The sequence below is a fragment of the Mus pahari genome, chromosome 9, assembly GCF_900095145.1.
Source record: "Mus pahari chromosome 9, PAHARI_EIJ_v1.1, whole genome shotgun sequence".
Taxonomy (NCBI): domain Eukaryota; kingdom Metazoa; phylum Chordata; class Mammalia; order Rodentia; family Muridae; genus Mus; species Mus pahari.
Genome location: NC_034598.1, coordinates 91,758,061 through 91,783,197, shown reverse-complemented (window position 1 = coordinate 91,783,197; position 25,137 = coordinate 91,758,061). Strand labels below are relative to the sequence as shown.

At 45.1% G+C, this 25,137-nt stretch overlaps 1 protein-coding gene across 4 annotated transcripts in view; it reads right to left on the bottom strand.

Moving 5' to 3' along the window:
• Positions 1–381: 381 nt before the first annotated feature.
• Slc41a2 (solute carrier family 41 member 2) overlaps positions 382–25,137 on the bottom strand; it is a 100,548-nt gene continuing 75,792 nt past the window's right edge. For all 4 annotated transcript variants that reach the window (XM_029542554.1, XM_029542556.1, XM_029542555.1 and 1 more), the window contains 3 exons: positions 22,421–22,552; positions 21,214–21,362; positions 382–2,044 (listed from right to left, as the gene is read on the bottom strand). In XM_029542554.1, coding sequence (XP_029398414.1) covers positions 1,859–2,044; positions 21,214–21,362; positions 22,421–22,552 — 467 coding nt within the window. In that variant the 3' untranslated portion in view covers positions 382–1,858. The remainder of the gene's footprint in view (positions 2,045–21,213; positions 21,363–22,420; positions 22,553–25,137) is intronic.

Below are 25,137 nucleotides of genomic sequence, written 5' to 3'. Positions count from 1 at the left end.
GCATTTCCAGGGCCCCCTTGATAGAACACAGACAGGAGTCTCCATTCAACCCACCTGCCGGGTGAGGCTGTCGGCACCACATGCTGTAACTCACACATCTTCCCGTGCTTAGGGATGTGCCTAACACTGTCAGCCAGGCTAACACTGCGGCTTACTCTGCATATTTTTTGTGAGTTAAAGAAAATGAATCCCAGGAGGCTAAGGCAGGTGGATCTGAAGTTTAAGCCTAGCCTGGGCAAGACTCTGTCAAAACAAAACAAAACAAAACAAAACAAAACAAAACAAAACAAAACAAAACAAAACAAAAACCAAAGAATGTACAGCCAAATACAAAACCCAAATTCACAAATGCTTTTATAATAAAAATGAAAGGTAGTATTTATTAATTTTTAAATAAAATAATCTTTGCAACTAAGTATTTATTCATCAACTTAAACTTTATGCTTATTTTGTCAGAATGTTCACCTCGTGACACTAACTCTCCAAAGGAGAGACCCTGTAATTCATTCAGTTCCATGCCTTAAAAGTTTGATTGTAAGGCAGGAGAACTGAACGAAGTTAAAAAACAAGCAAAGATATACAACTCGAAACCACAGCCTCCATAAAGATTTAATGAGAAACTCCCTCAGTATATTTACATTCACCAGCACAACCTCGCCATGACAATCAACGTCATGCAGAGTCCATGCCCTCAGCAGTTTAAATTATTAAATATTTAACGGCCTTGAACGATTGCACGGCAATTTTAAGTGCTAAGTGATCTAAAAGTGCTTACTACTGAGTAGCCAGGGGTTAGGTGCTTAACGATATTGGCCAAAGTTTCAGAAGGACATCTGAGGAATACAGCCACCTACGTGAGGCGTCCCAGTAGATGGAGCTGTGATGCGGTGGATGCTGAGGTAAGACGCCAACTTGGGACATCCGACAGGCAGGGCGCCTTAAAGGGCAACAGGACCCCCTGCGCGTCCCAGATCTTAGGTCTGCGTTATATTAAATGGTACTTATTTTTGAAAAAGAAATTACTTTGTCTCTGTCTTTCTCGGGGTGGGGGGTGGGGGGTGGGGGTCTGTCCCTCACGCATGCGCACATGCACGCATGCCATCTTGGGACCGCAAATGTAGCTCAGCACATCTTCTGCTTTAATCACGGTTTTCTAAATCGGATCAACCTTTTTCAACACAGGATGAGCAAGACAGCTCAGTGCTTTTAGCACCTGGAGGAGGGGACCAAAGCAAGGGGACTGCAAGCAGAAGGCTCACAGGGACAACACAGCCCTGTCTCCGCAAAAGGAAAAACAAACCTACTCAAAGGGTTAGCTGTTGAGACTCACAGAGCGGAGATGAACGTTGGCGCAGGGCGGTTTTAGGCATGGGTAAAAGTGAGCTGGTTGTATGTTCGGTGGGATGGGTATTGTGAGTTAAGGGACACTCAGCTGGCCCCTGTCACATCAGTCATGGCACTCTGTAGTATGACACAGCTGTAAGCCAAAGAAGGCTAACGCTCCCGTGCCTCTAACCGTGCATTATAACTTAATAATAAAGTCTATTTCTGCTAGGTCTGTGATTTCAAAATTAACTCACTGTAAACATCCTATATTCCTTCCTAATTAACTTTAGAGTGTGAGCTTGTATCTATGTCTGTGTCAAATTATTTATTCTACAAAAAGCAGCACAAATACCGTTCATTGTGGTTTCGGCACAAATTCCTCAAAAAGTACATTAAGGCCATTTATGGAGTCAGGGTGAACTGCAGACTACCCTGGCATAAGTTACAGGACAGATGAAGAGCTTTGGGGAGGGGCAGCAATGGCTGCCTGTGTCTTTCCCCTGCGTGACCCCACGACAGCTTGTAGGTCCCATTAGTCTCCAACGTCTCCATCTCGGTCTCCAATGAGCCAGAGAAAATGGAAGCTTAAGGCCAGCAGAGCAGTCCCAAGCAGATCGCCCAGCGCCGTGAGGTACGGGATGGAGAAACTGTCTGGGTCCTTTCCTTTTCTCCAGAAGCGATGGACCATCCAGTCGGCGATCCACAGCAGGGTGAACACCTGCAAGACAGGACCAGAGATGATGCTTACCGCCTGTATCTCCCGGCCCTTGAACTGCTTGTTTCTGGAAGGGACAGCTTGTGTCCAGGTCAAGAACCACACTCACAAGAGGAAGCTAATTAATAGGAACACACTCTTTATAACAAACATCTCATGGACTCCTGAGATGCTCAACGGGCCCCGCTTTTCACAGGCTGCGCCTCCCTTCACCTCACTGCTGGCGAACACATCTAGCGCCAATCTCTGCCTTGTGTTACAATTGGCCAAGTGCCGTCATCCTGGTTCTGACACCTCTACCAGAAAGGGGGTGGTTGTCCACAACAAAGGCAAGCTCCTAGGGGCACTTATGAGATGCCCTGGACTTCTGTCAGAGACATCACACGCCAAGCCCTGCTGCCCCCTGGGTGAGGCCAACGCGTCCTTCCTGCTTCTCTGGCAAAGGCTGCCTTGGGATCAGATAGAATTAATTCAGGCTATCTGCTTTGGGTGTGGAGGAAGCAGAGGATATCAGGATCCTGGACTTCTGTGTTGTGGACTTAGGAATTTGACTTGTGATTCCAGCTTGTGGGACACTCAGAGGACTGCCATGAACTCAAAACCAGCCTGGGTTCAAGGCCTGCTCTATGAAGATCTGTCTCAAAACCGAAAGGTTTGGATTTGATTCTCATTTTGTTCTTTGGGAAGGTTTCTTATGAATCTCAGTGTCTATCACTTATTTGAAGGAAAAAAGAACACACCAGAGCCTTAAAAACTCAAAGTTGCAAAATGCCAACAACCTGGACCAGCAGCCCAGCAGCCCTGACTCAGACCCCACAAACTTTAGAGCCAGTCCCTGGAGCCAGCTGGTCTAAAAGCGAAGCCTCTGCTCCACACGAGGCACTTACCTTGTATCTCCCCCAAACTCAGAAAATTGTCCATCCCAGCCACTGCTAGACGAAGCCCTAGCCAGCAGCCAAACGCCTGGCCCACCGGAAGCCAGCCTTGGGTCAGTGTGCGGCTCACTTGGTGGGAGAGTCCCCTTTGGCACTGTGTAGCCTTGGGATCAGAGGCTGTTGATGCTGGTCTCAAAGGACTCAGGAAAGTCTCCTTCCCAGTCCACTAACACCAGCAGCAATTTATCAGCCATACAGCAGGACCAATAGAGCTTTTCCTTTGTTTCCAAACCCTTCCAAGCCTGTGCTCTTTGGGCCCAGCCCGCCTCATATCCATTACAGCCAAGCCACAGCTGCAGGCGTCTCACACAGAAACCAGAGAGTCCCAGGGAAGATCTCCTTGTGGAAATCCTGTGGCTACTGGGGTTGTCCCTTGGTCTCACCTACACTTGCCCCGAGGGACCTAAAGATCATCCTCTCGACATTCTGTGTTCACCAAGGCTGCTGCAGCAGCTGCCACCAAAACGCCACTGCCGCTAGGCTGTGGAACCTGAAGAGGCCTCTGGGCATTCACTTCCACCGCAAGGCCATACAGTTCCTTCAGGCTGCATTCTAAGACTGCGAAGGTGCTCGCAGCCATGCAGACATCAGTGAGAGGGAGAAAATGCACCGAAGACGTGCTGTTGGGGTCTCTGGAACCAACCCCAAGTACTCAATCTGACTGGCATCCTCACCCACACACAAACAGCCACCAACATAAGACAGAGGAACGCAGAGGAAACACGAACCACAAAGAACAAGATAATTCTCTAGAAATGATCTCAATTTGAAGGAAACCCATGAGGTGCAGAAAGGAGATCACAAGAGCATTCCTAACAAAACCTAGTAAGATGCAAGAGGCCAGAGATCAGCAACATAAAGAACATAAAGAAGTGAGAAAAACAATGGGACTTGACAGAAAAGAGAACTAATGGGAACCCCTCGGAGCTGAATGGGAATCCCTCAGAGTTGAAAATGTCAATCCATGAAAAAAAATAAAAATAAAAGAGAATACTTCCACAATAAGCCAAAAAACAAAGCAGGGATTTTAGAATTAACCTAGTCAGACAGACAGACAGACAGACAGACAGATGACAGACAGACAGACAGACAGATGACAGACAGACAAACCACCTTTAAGACTCATGAAAAACTTTTAGCAAACAAATACCTGCATCATGGTAATCCTGGAAAGTAAATAAAAGGAGGCAAGTGTTAAATCCCACACTGCACACTGGTGCCCCCGGTGGCTCAGTGGGAACAGTGTTTGCCCCTGCAGGCTTGACCACCTGAATTCAATCCTTAGAACCCAGGGAAAGGTGGAAGGAGAAAGCCATGCTACAAAACTGTCCTCTGACTCCCAGACACACACTGTGGCATGTGAGCACACACACATATAACAAGCGAGGAACATCTTCTAGATGACCAGTGGGGAACTGAAGAAATTAAAAGGGAAAGTTTTAAAACTCTAGCATACAATGGAAAGACATTTGTTGACTGAGTGATCGATACGGACAGAAGCGATTCTTTGAAAAGAATAGGACTACCTCATTCTGTGATACTACTGTAACATGCTAAGAGTATTTGTATAATTCTGGAGTTAATGTGTGATACATGTATAATTAACTAATTCCTGGCATGATACAGTATGGGTGAGAGTCCTGCCAAGAATCTAGCTTCTTCAACTGTGTGTCTCAGCCCTAAGTGGGCAGTAGAACCTTGAGTTCAAGGCCAGGCTGGACTTGCTCACATGCTACCACCTCTCAAAAAAGGGGCAAGGGGACAGAAACTGTCAGCCTTACCCTACACCTCAACAGATATTCTAGGTAAAATGTAGATTAAAAAAACTTCGTAAGAGAATATCTGGTCTTGATTTGGGGGATGAATTTATAAATGAAACATGTATTAAATGAATAACTTTAAGTCACAGTGAATAGTTCTGTAGTTCAATAAATGAAAATCTTGCTTCAGCTTGCATTCAACAGATGAAGAGTTAGTGTTCAGAATAGTCTGAGGGACTACTGAGAATGCCTACAGTTCACAAGAAGACTCCAGCAAGAGAGAAAAGAAACGCTAGAGCTATGAAACAAGATGCTTGAACTCACTGACAGGGCAAACAAATCATTTTGGCTTTTCCCACGAGGTGAGCATGAAATGGAGTATGGTGTTTTAACCTGTGTATTCCATCTCGTGCTCATGTCATGGGAAAAATAAAATGTAAACTGTAATAATAGCAAACATAGTCTTTTAGATGGTCTGTAATGGGACCATGTGGCGTCTAAAGAGGTCCACTGTACATGAGCTGATGTAACTCCCAGTCATATTTATAATACAGTGTGGGCTACTACCCCTCATTGGCACAAGAGAGAACTAAACAGACAGAGTTTAAGAAAACGGCCCAAGATTGCCAGCTCAGAGCATTGGTGCTGGGAAAGGCAGGGTTACTGTTGAGTACACTCAGGGTGGCCCTGGGCCACCCATTGCCATCTGAGTATAAAAAGTCTACAACAAAAAAGAAGATGAATTTTTATCAAACACAAGGAGCAAGACAGGCATGGAAGATGCCCGGAAAGCAGAAGGAGAAACTAAGCAATGAAAACCATTGCCAAGGTGTCCGGGGAGGTCCTCGAAGAGGACAAAGAGGAAACATTGGAAGAAGAAAATAAAAAGAATAGGAGTGGGAGGAGGAGCAGGAGGAGGAACGGGAGGAGGAGCAGGAGGAGGAACGGGAGCAGGAAGGAGAAATGGGAAAGCAGGGGAAAATCTAAAGAGAAAAAGAGGAAGAGATAAAAAGTTAGAAGAGCAAAGGTGTCCGCAGCTGACACAGGGCCCAGTAGCTACTCGGTTGGAGCGAGATTTCAGGTGGTTGAGGAGACGGCCCTGCCTGTGGAGCATTTGTCTCCCAAGCATGAAGGCCTCCATTCACTCCAGAACCCATGTTAAGGCCAGGGGTGGTGGTACACACTCAGCATCGAAGTACTGGGGAGCCCCAGGAAGATCTCTGGGGCTCCCTGGCCACCCAGAGTCTATGTGGCCAGTCCTTAGCTAGCTCCAGGCCAGTGAGAGAGAGACCAAGTTTCGATACAGAGGGGTGGGGTCAGGTAGGAGAATGACATCCAAGGTGGTCCTCAGGCCTCTGCACATATGGACATAAAGATGCATTCACACAAACATGAATACATACATATAAACACATACAACAAGAAAATGTGATAAAAAAATTTATGTGTGCCCCTGATTTATTGGGAGAGATGTGTGTCATGGTACATGCACAGGGGTCAGAGGACAAGTTGGTTCCCAGGATCATGACAGGTTGGCAGGCTTGTGTGGCGAGCATCTTTAGGGCAAAGGTGACGGTAAGACAGGCTTTCCTGGGTGCCAGTACTTCAGGGAGTGTCTTAGTTTGTTGTATCAGTTCTACTGGACAGAATGCTTAAGAGGCTTTAATTAATCTACCTAATAAGAACAATCTTTAAAAATGAGTGTAAGCCTAGTCTACAGAGTGAGTTCCGAGACAGCCAGGGCTATACAGAGAGACCCTGTCTTGAAAAAAAAAAATGAGTGTAATAGAAATTGAGAATAGCTGGGCAGTGGTGGTAGCGCATGCCTTTGGTCCCAGAGCTGATGAGACAGAGGCAGGCAGATCTCTGAGTTCAAGGCCAGCCTGGTCTACAGAGACTTTCAAGATACCCATCACCATGCAGAGAAAGCCTGTTTTGAAACACACACACAGAGAGAGAGAGAGAGAGAGAGAGAGAGAGAGAGAGAGAAGAAGAAGAAGAAGAAGGAGGAGGAGGAGGAGGAGGAGGAGGAGGAGGAGGAGAAGAAAAGAGAAAAAGAAAGAAAAAATTTGAGGGTGTTAACAGTTGTTTTGTGTTTATCAAAGTTTTTTTTTTCCTCATAAGAAACAAACACCCAGCTTACAGGCTGAATAAGGCTCAGATTAATACAGACATAAAACCCAAGCTCCTTCAGTCCTGCCTCTCAGCAGAGAGGAACCCTCCATCAGTGGACAATGGCTCACTCTCCTGGAAGACAACTGTCAGTGCGTGTTATATGCAGATCCCATGCAGAGGACAACAGTCTATATGTATCATATGCATACAGAGGACAACAGTCTGTATGTGTCATATGCAGATCCCATGTAGAAGACAACTATCTATACATGTTATATGCAGATCCCATGCAGAGGAAAACTGTCTGTATGTGTCATATGTAGATCCTGTGTAGAGGACAACTGTTTGCACATGTCATATGCAAATCCCATGCAGAGGACAACTATCTATACATGTTATATGCAGATCCAACACAGAAGACAATGGTCTGTATGCGTTATATGAAGATCCCATGCAGAAACAATGTTCTACTCTCTTCTCGTTCTCTGAAGCACCAGGATAGAGGGAGAAACTTTTCAGAGCTAAGGAACGGGGGCTCTTCTGCTCTCAGGTCCCTGGGTGTCCCCATAAGATCAAGAGCAAAACCTCAGGGTCCTTATGGAAAGCCAGAGAAATTCTTCCCAGCACGTACTGAGAGGGAAGCAACACCCCTCACGGCATCATTCATGTTCTGAAAGCCAAGAGCTGGACATGACCTGGGAGAGATGGGCGGCGCGAAGTCTCAGGCCAGACACGTGCCCCCGACACAGGGTGTACCATGAACAACAGAGGCCGGGCCTGCATAACAGCAGGTCAAAAGCCTACGGTTTAAGGCAAACAGCTGCAAGTCTGCAAAGCACAACATTTCAATAGCTCCCAAAGACTGAAAAGAAGGCGGTATTCAGACCTCAGCACAGCAAAGCAAGGACAGATGACATGTCAGGGCGCCGACAGCGCCAGAGCAGAATGGAGAGGGGGGTAGGATTGTGTGTGGGGGTGGCACTTACGTGTGTGTTTTCATTTATCATTCTGAAATATCCACTTCAGGTAACTTCAGGGTTGCTGAAGCTAAGCGGTCGATATATGGTCAGCTACGAGCTCTGAGGCAGTGGGACCCCACTGACTGAAGAGGCACCCACCCTGAAGAGGCAGTGTGCATGCCCTATAGACTCTTGAATGTTCCAAGCACTATGTGAAGACAAACAGTCTCGTGGCAGAGGCTCCACAGTGGTAACTGCTGCTGTCCACAGAGGATGCCCCCAAGTCTCCCTTGCCCTATCCTCTAAAATGAGCAACCGTCACTAACCCACAGAGCATGGCCACACTGAACGAGATGCCATCTAAGGCTGCGCCAGGGCCAAGGTCACAGTAATTGCTCCACAGCCTCCACCACCATCGGCACCAACAGCTCGGATCGACTTTAAACAGGTTTACATTTAAAAAAAATTTTTTTTCAGGTAGGCAAAATTTATTAGTGCTTTTTCAGATCTCTGGGTGTAAATTACAAAAATCATAGTGACTATCAGAGCCTTCTTAATGTAATATGTTTTGCCTCAAAATTAAATCATTCACTAAGGAACAAATGCTTTCCACAGCAGATACCAAACCAAGGGTACATTATGTTTCAACATCGCCTGCTCTTTATGAAATATGCATAACTTCTCTGGGTAAATATGCCTTCTAAAAGGCAACTTTGTAGCCCTGGCTAATTATGCAAGTTATAAATGCATTGCCTAGAATTTAAATAAATATGTGAGCGCAAGAATACATATTTGCTTTGGCCGCTACTGCCTTTCTCTCTGCTCCTCCTTGGGGCTCAGATCAACATTCGAGTGCATTAGCATTCCTTTAGAGCTGCGGTTGCCAGCAGCTTGTACACTGTGTGAAGAGCGGTGACTGCTTAGGCGGAGGAACGCTGAGCAATATGACACAGATAAACCTCAGAAGTAGAAATGAGGACAGTCTTTGCAAAGGTTGAATTCATGCCCTCTGGAGTCTCAGTCTCCAGGCTGAAAACCACCCACTGAATAAACCATTTAAATACTAGATGATCGCTAGTATTTAAATGGCAGGGGATTATCATTGGGCAGGAATTCAGTCTCCTCTGATATTTAGATAAGATGTCTTTCTGATCTGACATGTCTCGATGAGATTTTGTGTGAGTGCCGCTGAGGTGTGACAGCCTTGGCTCCTGAGGACGGTGGTGGGCATTGTCATCTTTATCTGCAGAGGGGAAATTGGATGGAGAAAGGAAAGGCTGTGTGACTTGTCTGGTCAGACAACCACGGAGAATTAAGTCCAAATGAGGCTGTGGAACTCCAAACCCTACCCTGCTCTCCCCATCCCGGGCTGGCTTTATCGAACAGAGACTGAAGGCAGCCAGGGAAAGAAAGGTTTCTGCCTATAGATTAGATACATGGCAGAGCCAGGTCCAAGCCTTAAACAGACAGACATCCCTTCCAAATGAGCGACATGAGACTTGACCAGAAGCACTGCAAACAACTCACTCATTGAGAACAACTTCAAATGCTTAGTTAGCTACTTTTGGAAAACAATGTCTTTTTGTTTTTGTTTTATTTTTGAGACAGGGTCTTTTTGTGTAGCCTGGGCTATTCTGGAACTACCTCTGTAGACCAGGCTGTCTTTGAACTCCCAGAGTTCCTCCTGCTTCTGCCTTTTAAGTGATGAAATTAAAGGCATGGGCCTCCACCACCTAGCTAAAACAATGTTATTTAAAAGTACCACTGAGCTGGCAGAAAATCTCGGTCTCAGAGGGAGAGGGACAAAGCATGTGGAGGCAGCTGGCCCCTGAGGTATCTACAAGACCCAAAGGCCTTGGACAGGCTGCATCACTAGACAAAAACCATACCCAGCCGTCTGCACGCCCTGCCTCTCTGGTTTTGACAGCGTGGCGCTTAGAGCAGAAAGTAAAATAAATAAATAAATAAATAAATAAATAAATAAATAAATAAATAACAATAACAAAAAACCCCCCCAAAACCCCCAAAACAAAACAAAAAAATGAACGAACGCCTTCCCCAGGTGGGACATTAATAGAAGATGCAAAGACTAAAAGGAACCACCCTAAGGCGTAAACATGTCCTCTGGGAAAGGTGGGAAATTGGTCTGACTACTCACAGAGAAAAAAGGACCATCCCTCAGAAAATTCTCTAACTGTAAGTTAGGACCTGAATCCAGCATCAGATAGCCATGTGGCCTTGAATATCTTCAGGTGGTCCCTGCAGTGTCCCTCGGTGCTACTCTGGCACATGCCGTGAGGACCTTGTGACCTCCATACAAGTATCATGGCACCCATTCATTCACTCTCAATGACTTATTTATATGGTGGATGGAGAGGATGCATGCAAGTATGTAAGTATGTTCTCTGATACACACACACACACACACACACACACACACACAACATATAAATACATAAATAAATGTAATTTTTAAAATTAAAGCTGGGATAGACTGTGATTTCTGGTATTTTCAGCTTTCTCTTTCTTTCTTTGTTCCTTTCTTTACTGACTCCCCCTCCTCCCATCAGCTAAGGTGTAACAATGGTTTCCAACACCCCCTCCTCCCCTCCCATCTCAGACACTGGTGTGAGCATCAGTCAGACAAATGTAGCAGCAGGTCACGCATGCGTCATCCCTGTGAAGAGTATGAGAGCAAAGGTCAAAAGTCAACAAGGCGCTCACACATGCAGCATTTAAACACGTCTGACCTTTATCCACAGACTCTGCGGACATTTCCCTAAGTTAAACAACCTAGGAAAACACCATTTCACTCTTGACTGTTTGTTTAGCTTCAACAGGGGAATGCACAAAGTCCTGAGTGTAATAATAGTCTTTAAGCCAGGCATGGTGGTTTGCACCTGTCATCCCCCCACCCCCACACTTCTGAGGAGGAAGCAGGAGGATGAGGGGTTCAAAGTCATGATCAGCTATGCAGGCCAACCTCGGTGGCCTAAAATCACACCTCAAAACAACAACACAATCTTCAGCATTAATGTCCTGTACGGATCCTTTAATGTCAGTATAGTTCTTCTTATTATTTTCTATTATTTTCTTTTTTTGTATTACATTTATACTTGAAAAATCATGACTGTTAGACAACAAAAACACTACTAAAATATGCATGTATTTTGGAGGGAGGAAACAGTAACATTTTCTTTTGTAGGACTACAATTTACTGTGTGCATTTAAAACTTGATTTGAGGGGTTAGGGGCATAGTCCAATGAGACAGCATGACTTACTGCACTGGAATCCTAGAGTTCAAATCCCCAGCACAAAGAGATTAAAAAAAAAAAAAAAAAAAAAAAGGAAAACCCTAATTTTGAAAAGTGACCCACAATATTAAAAAATTCTCAAGGAGTCCATGAGACAAAAGTGCACAAAAATCCAGAAGACACACAAACAACTCAGATTCAATAGTCACAGGGCAGAAATCAGCTAAAGGCTCAGTTAAATAAATAAATAAATAAAATAAAATAAAAGAGTGAGTAGGGGCTCAAGAGATGACTCAGTGGTTAAGAGTGCTGGATGCTCTTCCAGGGGACCCAGGTTCAAGTCCCAGCACCCATGTGGCAGCTCACAAGTGGCTGCAACTCCAGTCCAAGAGTATATGACACCCTCTTCTGGTCCTTGTGGGCACTGCATACACACGGTGTACAGACATGTAGGAAAAAAATGCACATGTGAAATAGAAAAATGAAAAGAAAACTTTAAAAGTAAAGAAATTATCTAATATCCACACAAGGACATGATCTAACAGTGAAACACAACTCTCAGAAACAACAGCTACTGAGAAAAGCCCTAAGAAGAATATACTCAGTGTGGCTCCATTCAGAACACACCAGAGAGAGAGAGACCCAGTTACACACAGCCCAGCATGAGGAGAGGCGCAGCCAGGAGGATCGTAGCTAATAAAGGAAAATACAGGTGTAGCGGTACACAGTGGCTCATCCCTGTGACCCCGTATTCTGGAAGCTGAGGCAGGAGGATTACAAATTTAGACCCAGCTTGGACTACTTGGGCAGGCGCTACCTCAGAAACCACACGGCAGTAACAACATTAGGAACATTTTTGACACGAGGTTGGAAAGCTGAAAAGAAGCTGTTTTCTCAGTGGTGTGGCGAGCACAAAGGACAGAACAGAAGATAACCCAGGAGTCAGAAGCCACAACACTGCTCCTGTGTTCACTGAGGGCCTCAGCAGCCGGAGGGAAGCGGAGGCTAGCTCTCTGGACAAGCAGAAGAGACACTAATTAATCTAGTCAGCATTCTGGAAACAGCAATGAGACACTGGGGACAGCTCTGAGAAGGCAGCGGCTGGAAAAGCCTGGGGGAATCAGCTTGCATCTTGAGGCAGCTCAGACATGAGCCCAGGGTCTGTGGATCTGACCGCTCACTGTCCCAGGGTCTGTGGATCTAATTGCTGGTCTGAACACCAGGGGTTTGGGCAGGAACTATGGTGCCAAATGCATCTACTTTTTCATTGGCTAGTGGAATATTTAAAATGGAACATAGAACATGCTTCCACACTAACAAAATGAGACCTACCTAAGGAGCATGATGAGAAAGAACACTGGGGTCCATCTGTAACTAAGATCAAGATGAACCTTCAAAGGCTCAGACAGGAGGTGCAGTGCTGAGCTGAGCTGATCAGAGGAGCCATTAGGGACACCAATACACAAACACTGTCACACAGCCCAGATGTTAAAACATCTACGACTCTGTAATGCCCTAGTCACTGGCACAGGGTTTTACTGTCCTTGTGGGGCATGTGCTTGTAACATCAGGAAACTCTTCAGTTTGTGAAATGTGTGTATTTCTGCTCTTCAACTGCTCTGTCACTGCTTTGCAAGAAAAGCCTTGTCAAATGTTTCACCTCTTATCAACACTAGATATATTCAGTGAATCTTTTAAAAAATGTGATTATTTATGACTAACATGTAAGACACACTAGTAAAATGTCTAGAGAATTCTGAGAATAAGACACAGCTTTCAGTAAAATTAGAATCTCCATGACCAAATACTCATTCTGCAAGTATGTATTGAATGAGCTTGCAATGATGAATAAAGCAGTCCCCGGAAAGAGCCTGACCTGGCTACATCCCCCCGCCCTCCATCCACTAGCTACATCCCCCCCTCTCCATCCACTGGCTACATCCCCCCTCCATCCACTGGCTACATCCCCCCTCTCTATCCACTGGCTACATCTGCCCCCTCCATCCACTAGCTACATGCCTCCTTCTCCATCCACTGGCTACATCCTCCCCCTTCCATCCATTGGCTACATCCCTCCATCTATCCACTGTAAAAGTAGAGGAGACCTTAGCAGTGCTGGCAAGACCTAACCCACAATAGGGGCAGCCTATTAACTGAAGGGTTTGTGTGACTGCACAAAGCAGCTAGTCCCAGCCAAGACCACTGACATGAAGTTCTAGGTCATCTTCCTCTGTGCTCTCATCTCTATAAATTCCATGTCCTGATCAATTCCTGGCTCTGGCCTCTGCCTCAGACTCAAGGTCTTCAGTGCCAACCAGGAACTAGGGTAATCTTCCTATGGAGTTTTGTGCTGACCAAGGCTATACTCCCCGGGATCACTGACAGTCGTGCCTCACTGGGCCAGCGCTGGTGGTGTAGAGGCATTAAGGCATTAAGCTCCAGGAAGAACTGAACAGTTTGAAGCTGTCAACAACAAAAAAAATTGGTTCTTTACTTTTGCAAACATACTAAATGAAACAGTTCAGGCCCTGAAGACGTGATTTAATTTCCTTAGCCCAAATAATTACAGCTAATAAATAATAATAATTAAAAGATACTAAAGTAGGAGCTGGGAAGATTGTTCAGCAGTTAAGAGAGTCTCTTCCAGAGGACCCAGGTACAATTCCCAGTACCCACAGATCAGTTCACACCTGCCTGTAACTCTAGTCCCATGGTTTCTGACACCCTCGCACAGACAGACATGCAGGCAAAACACTAATGAACATAAAATAAAAATAAATCGTTAAAAACAGTACAGTGTCTTTGGACTTTCTTTTGACCAGCCAAAAGCACTGCTAACATTTCAGGCTGAATGGAATTTCTAAACTACAGGGAAGCCAACTGGCTGCCTCTGGAACACAGAGACGGGCTAGTGAAGAGCCTTCTGTAAAATATATCTGATTATTATTTTTTGTCTCACAGCCACTTAATGTTTACTGTTCAGTGTCTCAAATGCTTTTGTCGGGATACTGTCCCAGCAGATGTTTCTACAAATGATTCAACAACAAGGAAAGAAAACAGAGAAGGCTGCTAGCTAACACTTTCACTGGAAGCACTTCACAAACCACGTCAAGGAGAGGCAACAGGGGTGTGGATGGGGGTTGTCTGCAGGACTCTCCATCATGAGGACCAAAGGCGGGAAGAGAGACAAACCCTACCACACTCCTAGGGGAAGACTGGCCTGTTCTCAGACACGGGAACGAACAGCTACTAGACTGCTTTCAGCTCCTCTCAGCAACAAACGAAACTACCAACCAATGGAAGTCCGAGTTTCTAAAGTAGCCAGCACGGGAACTAACTCTTTCCAGGAATCACACCCATCATCAAACTTCCATGGGTGACATCCAGCCACTCGGCTGGTCCCTGACGTCAAGATTCTCTAATGCTCTAGCTAAGCTGCACAGACCACTCTACCAGCCTGTCACCACATGGAAAAAGCTGTCCTTTTAGCTCCCATACTGAGTGACTGCTCCATCGTCCTTTGACACCGTTGCTTTACGAGACAAGGCCTCTCTGTAGCCCAGATCTCTTGGAATATCCCCTGCCTTAGATTCACAACTATAGCAAAACCAGCGAGCACCCTGTACCCAGCTACTCTCTGCTTTATAATACTGTGCTTTGGCACAGCTGAGGTGTGTGTGCGCGTGCGTGCGTGCGTGTGTGTGTGTGTGTGTGTGAGAGTGTATGTGTGTATGTGTGCGTGTGTGTGAGAGACTGTGTGTGTGGTATGGTATTATGTGCTGTATGTGTGATTTTCCTCTAAGTTAAATGTGAAATTCCAGCTGCGTTCAGAGTACAGACAGTAAGACTCTAAGCAGAACATCTGGGGAAAGCTCTGCTTCTGCTTCATTTTTATGGGGCCTGACAAGATTGAGAGGGACCCTTCCCCAGTGCCTCACCACCCAGAGGTCCAGAGTGTTGCACTTCCATAAGATGCAGCCATGTGTCTTTCTGTGGGAACCCATGCACACCCACCTAAAGCTCTACTGAGAAAAGCACCTGGATATGAAGATCTTTCCCCTTAGCTACCAGAACAACAGCACAATATCCCCACATACCAGCCACAAGACCACACATACCACATACCACATACCACCACCCATAGGACCACACGTACCACATACCAACACCCATAGGACCACACGTACCACATACCAGCACCCATAGGACCACATACACCACATACCAACAGGCATAAGACCACACATACCACATACCAACACTCATAACACCACTGTACCACATACCAACACTCATAAGACCACATATACCATATACCAACAGTCATAAGACCACAGTACCACATACCAACAGTCATAAGACCACAGTATCTCAGATAGGCAACTGAAGACTCCTAAAAAGAAATCTTGACAATCCACCTGCTTTCTACCATTCTAGTCTCAAGGTAGATATTGTTACAATTAGAAGGAAAGTTAGAAACTATCTACTTCTTCCTGTCATGACATCTCCTTTTTCTTCACAGGACCTCTTCAACCAAAGCTGACAGTCAAAACCAACCAAGAGACAAAAGGAGGAAACATGGAAAGAATAAACACACCAGGTATGGGGCACACACCTGTAATACCAGCAACCAGAATATGCCAGCAAGAGGGTCAAGAGTTCAAAGCCAACCTCAGCTATATATCAAGTTTAAAGACAGCCTGGTCTACATAAGACTATTTCTTTAAAAAAGAAAAAACCTACTAAGAAAGAGTAAAGAAAGTCTTTCTAATTGAAATCTGACAGATTTAAATCCCAAAGAATAAGAAGCAATGAGGACCATGGGTGAGGCCACGTTAAGAAGGCCAATACAACCTGTGGTGTTTTGAATAGGAATGGCCCCATACACTCCTGTGTGAATGCCTGGCCCATAGTGAGTAGCACAATAACTAGGTAGGGCCTTGCTGGAGTAGGTGTAATCTTGTTGGAGGAAGTGTATCACTTTGGGGGTGGGCTCTGAGGTCTTATAAACTCAGGTCTGGCCAGTGTGCCTTGCTGCCTGCAGATCAAGATGCAGAACTCTCAGCTCCCTCTACATGTCTGCTACACGTTGCCATGCTTCCCCGCCATGACCATGCACTGAAACTCTAATGCTGTAAGCAGCCCCAATGAAAGGTTTTTCCTTATAAGAGCTGCTGTGGTCATGGTGTCTCTTCATGGCAATAAAACCCAAAAGAAGACACAGCTCCTCCACTGCTTGGCTCATTCCTTGGAGGGCCATGTTAGAGGGTAAGCTTTAGGTCCATCAATTAATAAGAGACTGTGTATCAGCTACTCAATTATATGCAAGGCGGATGAAGTATGCACATTCTGTGCGCAGACAGCAAGACCCCTGAGAAGTAATAACTTCCTGAGAGAAAGCTAATTAACTTGCTTTGTGGGTGGCTGTCCTGAGGCGCCACGTGAGGCCACGCTGTCACTGTGGGGCCCTGTGCTTCATTATGTAGAGGACTGACTCCGAGGAATGCCACGGAGTTTCGGAACGGCAGTGAGGAGGCAGTGCTGGTCTCAATGCAACACATGGTGGCTCATCACACTCGATAGTCACCGATGAATACTTAAAGGAGACCTGAGAACTAAGATGTCGCCATGTTCCTAAGGGAGGCGTGACGGATATCATCTGCTTGTTTTAAGTGGGTATGGGACTCGTTGAGAATAATCAATTAGAATATCAATTTGCCAGGAAATAGAAGATGTTATAATTTTTATGTAAGTATAAATTTCAAATCTGAGATGTAGTAATAACAGAAATAAAAGAAACCTGTCTTTTAAATTATGTTAATAAGAATCATATACATGTTACTAAGACCAATATATTTGCTGATAGTAACTTAGCAGCTACAACATATACTCTTTGATCCTTTCTTTAAAAGTATCCAAGTGTTTTTCAAGAATGCTAGGCAAGAGGTTTGATTGTAGAGATCAGAAGACTACATTGTTAATAAGAAGGTAAGACTTCCTTTTCTCTAATTGCCTCTTCATCTGTCTCAGATCCTGCAGCTAACAGAGGCACAGGGACAGAAACGGTGTCATCAGTTGCTTTTGACAGTGACTAGCACACTACCCAACAAAATCCTGGTATTTCTCATTTCCAACTTTACATACTGGGGATCTGTTGTCACTTTACATTAAGGGAAACATTATTTAATATTTATTTCTTTAGTCAGTGTACATGTATGTTTTCACACGTGAGTACAGTCCCCACAGAGGCCAGAAGAGGGCGTCAGGTCCCCAGGAGCTGGAATGATAGGCAGCTGTGAGTCTCTGGATGAGACCTGACCTCAGATCCTCTGAATAGCAGCGCCTGCTCTAACGCACTGAACCATCTCTCCAGCTACAAGAGAAGCGTGTGTCCCTGTCTCGGGACAAAGGTTTATATAATGAGACTTTAATAATAAATTTGCCATAGAATTTTGTTCTAAAGTATTCATAGCATTCTTAATGATCTCATTTTCTTATGAAACAACCAGTGCCTAAAATAATTAAAAGCTGCACTGACAAATGACTTCAAGTCGTTGTTTACGGTTATGTGAGTAAATGCTTCCTTGGAATTCAATAGGGACCAAAGGCTAGAGATGTCCCCTTCCTTCCTCCCTGAGATGCTTTTAGCACCAAAACATTGAAATGGCCTGCACACATCTACAGTCAGCACAGTGAAAGGCAAAAAGACAAAACAGTAAAACGGAGGTTTTGTTTCATGTTTAGTCAAAGCAAGCGGATTATAAAACCCTGAGACTTCTCACACCTGGCAGCACACGGGGGATGCCGTCTGCTGTGTCTGTCCTTGCGCAGTTGTCGGGGCGTCTTGTTACCTCTTCTAGGGTCTCCCATCCAGACTCACGCCTCTGACTCACAGACAGAAGATGCACACTTGGGATGTGAACACGGGAGAACTGGTGGGAAATGGACCACACTGCACTGCCTTCTCGGCTGCAGAACTCAGGGTACTGACTCAGCTGGCGGTGTCTTTAAGGCCTCATCTCTCCTGCTCTCCCCTCCAGCCTCCCACCCCAACCCCGAATCTGGATCTACCCTGCTTTCCTGGCACAGCTATGTGCTTTTCTCTGTGAATTAAATCAGCGATCTAGAATCCCATATTATGCCGTTCTTTTGTAGAAAATACCTGAGCATACTTATTAAATACTGTGCTAATATGTTTATTATTAAGCAGTCGTGAAGATAATAAAATATACTTTAAGCACATCAGGCAGGCAGAGGTTTTCATTTGTCTTTCTATTCACACTGGCACTTTTGAAATTCACTGCCTCTTAACAAAGAGCACCACTCCCGTACACCGAGAATGCAGTGCACTGGTGTGGGGGTACAGTGTGACACTCGGCAGGCACACAGCGGCTGCACTAAGGCCGTTTAGCCAGTGGCTTCTCCTGACTGGAATCGAAGTGGCTTCTCCTGACTGGAATCCTCTCTATCCACCTTCCCTAGCCTGCTTTCTCCAGGGCAAGCACCTCCTCTGGCATCCTCTGGTCTGCCTCTGAAGACACCAGCACTCCTCACTGTAGGGGGTACCCAGTCCCTGAGGTTAAACAGGAAGTCAGTCCTGAGAAGCTGGGGCAGCTGAAACACTAAGGCTTATGGGAAGAGACCCAAGTGAAAAAGGAAAGAATTACTAACTCCAAGGAAATAATACACACACAAAGAAATGCAGGCAGAGAAAGCATCAGTGAAAACATTAAAGTAGGCTTAATTACATACTGATAATCTTTTTTTTTTTCTTTCTCTTTTTGTTTTTTTGGTTTTGTTGTTGTTGTTGTTGTTGTTGTTGTTTTTGAGACAGGGTTTCTCTGTGTAGTCCTGGCTGTCCTAGAACTTGCTCTGTAGACCAGGCTGGACTCGAACTCAGAGATCCACTTGCCTCTGCCTCCAGAGGGCAGAGATCAAAGGTGTGTGCCACCACTAACCAACTTTAACAATTTCTCTTTTTAAGTTGTGGTATACGTATGTGGGAAATATGGGGCTACCTTGTAACAGTCCAAAAGTCCTCAATCATTATTTATTTATTTATTTATTAGCCAAAATCAAAATGGAATTAATCATAAACTTTAAGTTTAGGCATATTACTTTAAAATTTACCAATAATGGCAGAAAAAGCAGCTAAGGTATTTCAAAATGATGGTACATTTCTTATAGCAGCACACTTTTAAATGGTTTTGCTGGCATATAATAATTATACATAATAATGGCTTACATTATATTTTCACACATGTACATAATGTATTTTTATATTCGTGTAGGCATTCCATGTATTACCCTTTATAAACTCCTTCTTCCTCCAAACCAGGACCCCTTCTGCTCTCATCTTTTGAGTCTGTGTTTGTCTGTCTGTCTGTCTGCCTGCCTGCCTGTCTGTCTGTCTATCTGTGAGACCCAATGAGTTTCATTAGAGATTTATCAGCACATAGGTAAGGGTTTGCTTACATAAAAGAAAATTTCTAAAGTGTAAAAAGTAAAAGCCTTCTATACAACACAGAGCAATAGTAATCTAAAAGGTAAACAGAATGAAACAGAGGTTGTTTAAAAGTAGGTTTGATGCAAGTCTAGTAACTCTACAGGACCCATGAAGAGCCAGGCATGGTAGACACTACTGTAACCCAGTACTCACAGGCAAAGGCCAGCAGGTCACTAGCTTGAGGCCTGTCTGGGTTACTTTTGAGTTTTGAGTCCAGCTTGGGTTACATATCAAGAAAGAAAAGAAAAGGAAATTCATCAAAAATAGTATTTAAAGACGTATTCCCCAGAACTGAAGAGCATGAGTTCCTGAACTGATAAGACTCAAACAAGAGACAACTTATACCCATACCAGAGTTCATCAGCAGATAATTTAAAAACTGCCAACAAGAGAAAGAGAGCAGCTCTTAAAGCTGCTGGGAAATTAAAGCCCAAGTCACATGCAGTGGGAGAAACAGCCGTGTGGGTAAAGTGCTTGTCCCATGGGTGTGAGGACCTGGGTTTGCACCTCTGGGACCCTCAGAAAGCTGAGTGCAGAGGGGCACATCTGGATCCCAGCACTTCTGCAGCAGGATGGGAGGCAGGGTCCGGAGATTCTCTAGAGGCTCAAGGGACAGCTAGTGTGAAACAACACACTGCCTCAAACAGGGTGGAAGGCAAGCCCCAACATTCGAGGTTGTCCTCTGACCTCTCCACACACGCAGTAACATGCATGCACCTGCACCCGGACCTGCACCCATTCACAGAGACACGGGTGAACATAAAGGTAAGAAACCAAGTTCTTACAAGAGATTCAGGAGTCAGGTGGCACCTATTCTCACTGGCAACACAAGTGGAAAGAAGGCAATAAGGCAGGCTGCCATCAGAATTCCAAAAGAAAAGTATCCGTCAGCCTATTAATATAGAAGGTGGAGTAAAACACCAGGTACCACCCAAAAATGAACTTCCTTTCCCTGCTTCAAGAATCTTTTGGAAGAAGGTGTGTGTACTGGCTGGTTTTGTGTCAACTTGACACAGGTTGGAGTTATCACACAGAAAGGAGCTTCAGTCGTGGAAATGCTTCCATGAGATCCAGCTGTGGGCATTTTCTCAGTTGGTGATCAAGCGGGGAGGACCCCTCATGGGTGGTGCCATCCCTGGGCTGGTAATCTTGGGTTCTATAAGAAAGCAAGCTGATCAAGGCAGAGGAAGCAAGCCAGTAAGGGACATCCCTCCATGGCCTCTGCATCAGCTCCTGCTTTCTGACCTGCTTGAGTTCCTGTCCTGACTTCCTTTGGTGATGAACAGCAATGTGGAATTGTAAGCTGAATAAACCCTTTCCTCCTCAACTTGCTTCTTGGTCATGACGTCTGTGCAGGAATAGAAACTGTGACTAAGACAGTGTGTCATATAGAACAGGATAACCAACAAAGATGCTATGAAACCCAGGCAGCCCAAGGGTTCTGTGTACCACCAGGCTGTACCAGGAAACCCAAGGTTCTTCTGTGTACCAGGCTGTACCAGGCAACCCTCGAGTTCTGTATACCAGGCTGTAGCAGCCTACTTTTGAAACAGTAACTATACCGTGTTCTATAGACGGCCATCAAGACAGTTTCTCAGCAGTGTGAGCAAGCACAGGAGATCTTCAGGGGTTTCCATCTTACCTGCAGCACAGCAGCAAACAGGTACACAACAACGAAGACTACAGTCAGAGAGGTGTGGCCGCTCTTCATCAGGTGAATTGTGTAGAGGAAGATCAAGTGGCCCGGGACCACGAAGAGCAGGAGAACCTGGGCAGACTTATCGTTCACTCCTGTAACACGAAGGCAAACGGCATTCAAATAGCATGTGAAGGCTGCAGCTGGGGATGCAGCTCGGGGAAAGGTTGCTTGCCTCTCCAGCACTCACAAGGTTCAAGCCCCAGGGTTGGTAGAAAAATAAAGTGAACCTATAAACTGGACGTCAACCAAAGCAGAGGCAGGAGGAGCTGGAGTTCAAGGCCAGCCCAAGAAAAACAAAACAAAATGACAAGCTGAAGGTTACTTTCTCATTACTATAGTTCATACCAACCATCATTTCAACTGCCAAGAGTAAATCTCAATCATTTATAATTTACTTAGTTCTTGGAAATTCTCCCATTAGGTGTAATTAAAATACCAAATAAGAGATGGCTGACTAAAAACGTATTTTGGAGAACATTAGTATCTATCTTAGAAACAGAAGGAAGATGCAAACATTGGAATGTTTAATTTCATGTCTTCTTTAATTGTTCCATCACAGATATCACAGGAGGGGCTGGATGCTCAGTGGTTAGAGCACTGACCTTCCAGAGGACTAGGGTTCAATTCCTAGAACCCATGTGGCATCTCACAACCTTCTATCACTCCAGTTCCAGGGGGATCTGATGGCCTCTTCCAGCCTCTGAGAGTACTAGGCACACAAATGGTACCCAGACACACTTGTAGGTAGGTGGACAGCCATATGTATAAAATAATAATGATTAATACTGTAATGGTTGCCACATCTGTTCACATGTGTGACATACTGTTCCCTGTCACTGGGTTGTCTCCTAATGTCCCATTTCAGAGCAAATACCCACATTTTAAAGAGTCAACAGGAGTGATACGGAAGAAAGGACCATCTGTCAAGGGAGGCTTCTGTGTGTGTACATGTGGTTCCTTTCTTAGTCAACAAGATACCACAGAGACAGGAACAAAGTGGAGTGACACACATGGACACAGAAGGCCTTTGTTCCCTGACATTAGCTCAGCCCAGCATGCACAAAATATAGATTCGACAAATTTTGCCTGCCCTGGGTCTCAGCGGGCAGCATTTCCTCACAAAACACACACAACCCCACATATCACTTACCTGAACCAAAAAAAGTCCTAAATGGGTAGGAACAGCCTCTGGGCTCCTCGGGTAGTTCTCCGGGGATGCTATGTAAATGGAGGTAGGTAGAAATCCTGCTAGCCTGAATGGCCACCAAATTGCCACCGATCCCTAAAACAGTGGAAAAAACAGGCCAGCCGGTTACCTTTCACTTAAACAACTTCATAAACCCCACCAAGGGAGCCTCTTCCTGCCATGTGCTAGGCCAAGGAAACACGTTTTTCTCTGAAACGGCGGCTTATTTAATGTTGAGATAGATAACCCATAACATCATTACTGGGAAAATACCACCATTAATTTAAAATCTGATTGGCTGTCTAATGTGAAAGTAGATCCGGATAGGTAATTAAAAAAAAAAAATCATTCTTGCAATCAATTCACAAGACTAGGTAACAAGAGATTGACATCTGCCACCTTAATGAGAGAAAAAATAAGCTAGATTTATTCACATTGGCAGGCTTGATACCTTCTCATCTTACTGAGAGACAGGAATTAGGAGTTGAATAAAATTGCTCAGGACAGAACCAGTTTCAGCCTAGAAACAGCCTCTCCCTGACTCAGGGGCAGAAGAGCTAATGCTGAGGTATGGGATGAATTCCAAGGCGAGAGAGCACGTTCAGATTCCTTCTCCTCCTGCAGAGTCAGTGAGGAAGAGACAACAGCCACAAAAGCAAATGAGAACGCAGACGCCACTTCCAAGTTCTTCTACACAGCACACGGGCCAGCACACCCATCGGAGAGGCTGACCTCCGGACACGGGGCACATTTACTAGATAGTGAGAGACAGTCCAAGCTCCTGGGATACCATCTTAACCATTTCCAGACCTGGCACCACACAAGTCCTCTCACATAAAGCCAAGCCACCTGAGAGGTGGAGGGAATGCTTTGTCTGCAAAGTCCTGGGCAGAGGAGCTGCCACAGGATGAAGGAATGTCTGCCAATGGGGGAAAGAGGAAAAGAACCACTTCGAATACCCTACCCTGTTCCCCAGGACCAGATCCAGGGACTGTGGAGATAAGGTGAGGTAAGAGAAGCCTAGTGTACATCACGTAGGGGGAAAGCGTCAGCATGTGGCCACAGGAAGAACAAGACCACCAGGAGCCATGTCACACTGCCCACACTCAGTCACACCAAGAGCCCACCGCTGGAGAGATACATAGCAAGGAACCACCGTCCATGGACTGCCCCAACCTCTCCACTAGCAAAAGGAAAGACATGTTTGTTGCTAGGCACAAATAGTATTTATCTGAGTCTCCAGTGGTCTTTTATATACAATGTCAAACATTTAATGAATCTTTACAAGTCAGGGGATAAAAGGCAACAAAGGAAACAGCCCACTGTAAGCAGTTAATACATTGGCAAAACCACACCCAGGGATGCTTCGGGTGTTGAAATAGTAATTGTTATTATTACCATTGCCATTTGGGATTTGAGACAGGGGCTCTTGTACTACAGGTTGACCTTGAGCTTGCTATGACCTTAAACTCCTTATCTACCCCACCCCCCAAGTGCTAGGATTACAGAAATGATCTGACAATGACTCTAAAATAACTATGATTGACACATTAAAGAATCCAGTAGGGGAAGTATATAACACACAATAAAAGATGGGACAGAGCTGAGCTAAACTATGAATACACACACACACACACACACACACACACACACACACACAATACCCAGAATGCTGAAGGAGCAGTATCAGTATCCCAGGAAAGTGGTACAGTTGTGAGCAGTACTAAAAACACCTTGACACACTTTACAAAGTACCCAAGGACCACTCACAAACACAAACTACAGGCTACAGGACAAGTCTCCATGAGTTTGGAATGACTGAAACGTGTCAAAGTTGTTCTCTGGACACACCAGGAAAACAGATACCTGGGACTCCCCTACCCAAATACTGTGAAAGTAAACAGTGTGCTTCTAAATAACTTACAGGTCAGAGAAGAGATCACAGACAGTGTGGAAAACAGTCAATTTAACAAAAAGGTAACACCCTGAACCGCATGCATGGGAGGCACAGACAGCAGTGCGCTGAAATCCAAGGCACGCCTTCGATTGACCCACAGGAAAAGTCTGCATATCGATGCTGTCAAGCTCACATCCTTAAAACTTCAAAAGGCTGTGCAAAACAGGAGGAAAGAAGGGATAGTAGGCAGAAGAGAGAGCACAGGTCAGCACAGGAGAAAAGACAGCGAGGAAATCAACCAGAGGCCTTTGGCCAAGTGAACAAAAGAGGGGGAGAGTCAGGTAACACCCTGAATGAGAAAGGACAAGCAGTGTCTGCAGGGATCATGGGAGGGGGAGGGGAGGGAAAGGGAGGGACTGTTGTAAGTCGGAAGCCACCTTACACCGTGAGAGCCACCTTACTTACTTGCCACTGAGTAAAGCTGTCTCAGAAATAAACAAGTGAAAGGGAAGAGGAGGCTCTGAGAGGAGCACACAGTGTCCCTGCAGGGGACCCACTCAGGCTTACAGCCTTTTATAACTCCAGCTCCAGGGCGCTGCATGCCTGTGGACAAACTGTCCCTCTGTGCATATAACTATGTATTTTTAAAAAGCAGCCAATGTTAAAAATGGAGAATTAAACAGAATTCACCACCATTCCAGTAAACAGATTCAAAAGAGGAAAAAAAAAAAGATATTATAGGAATATCATGAAATAACTTCCATTCCAAACAATTAGCAAATCA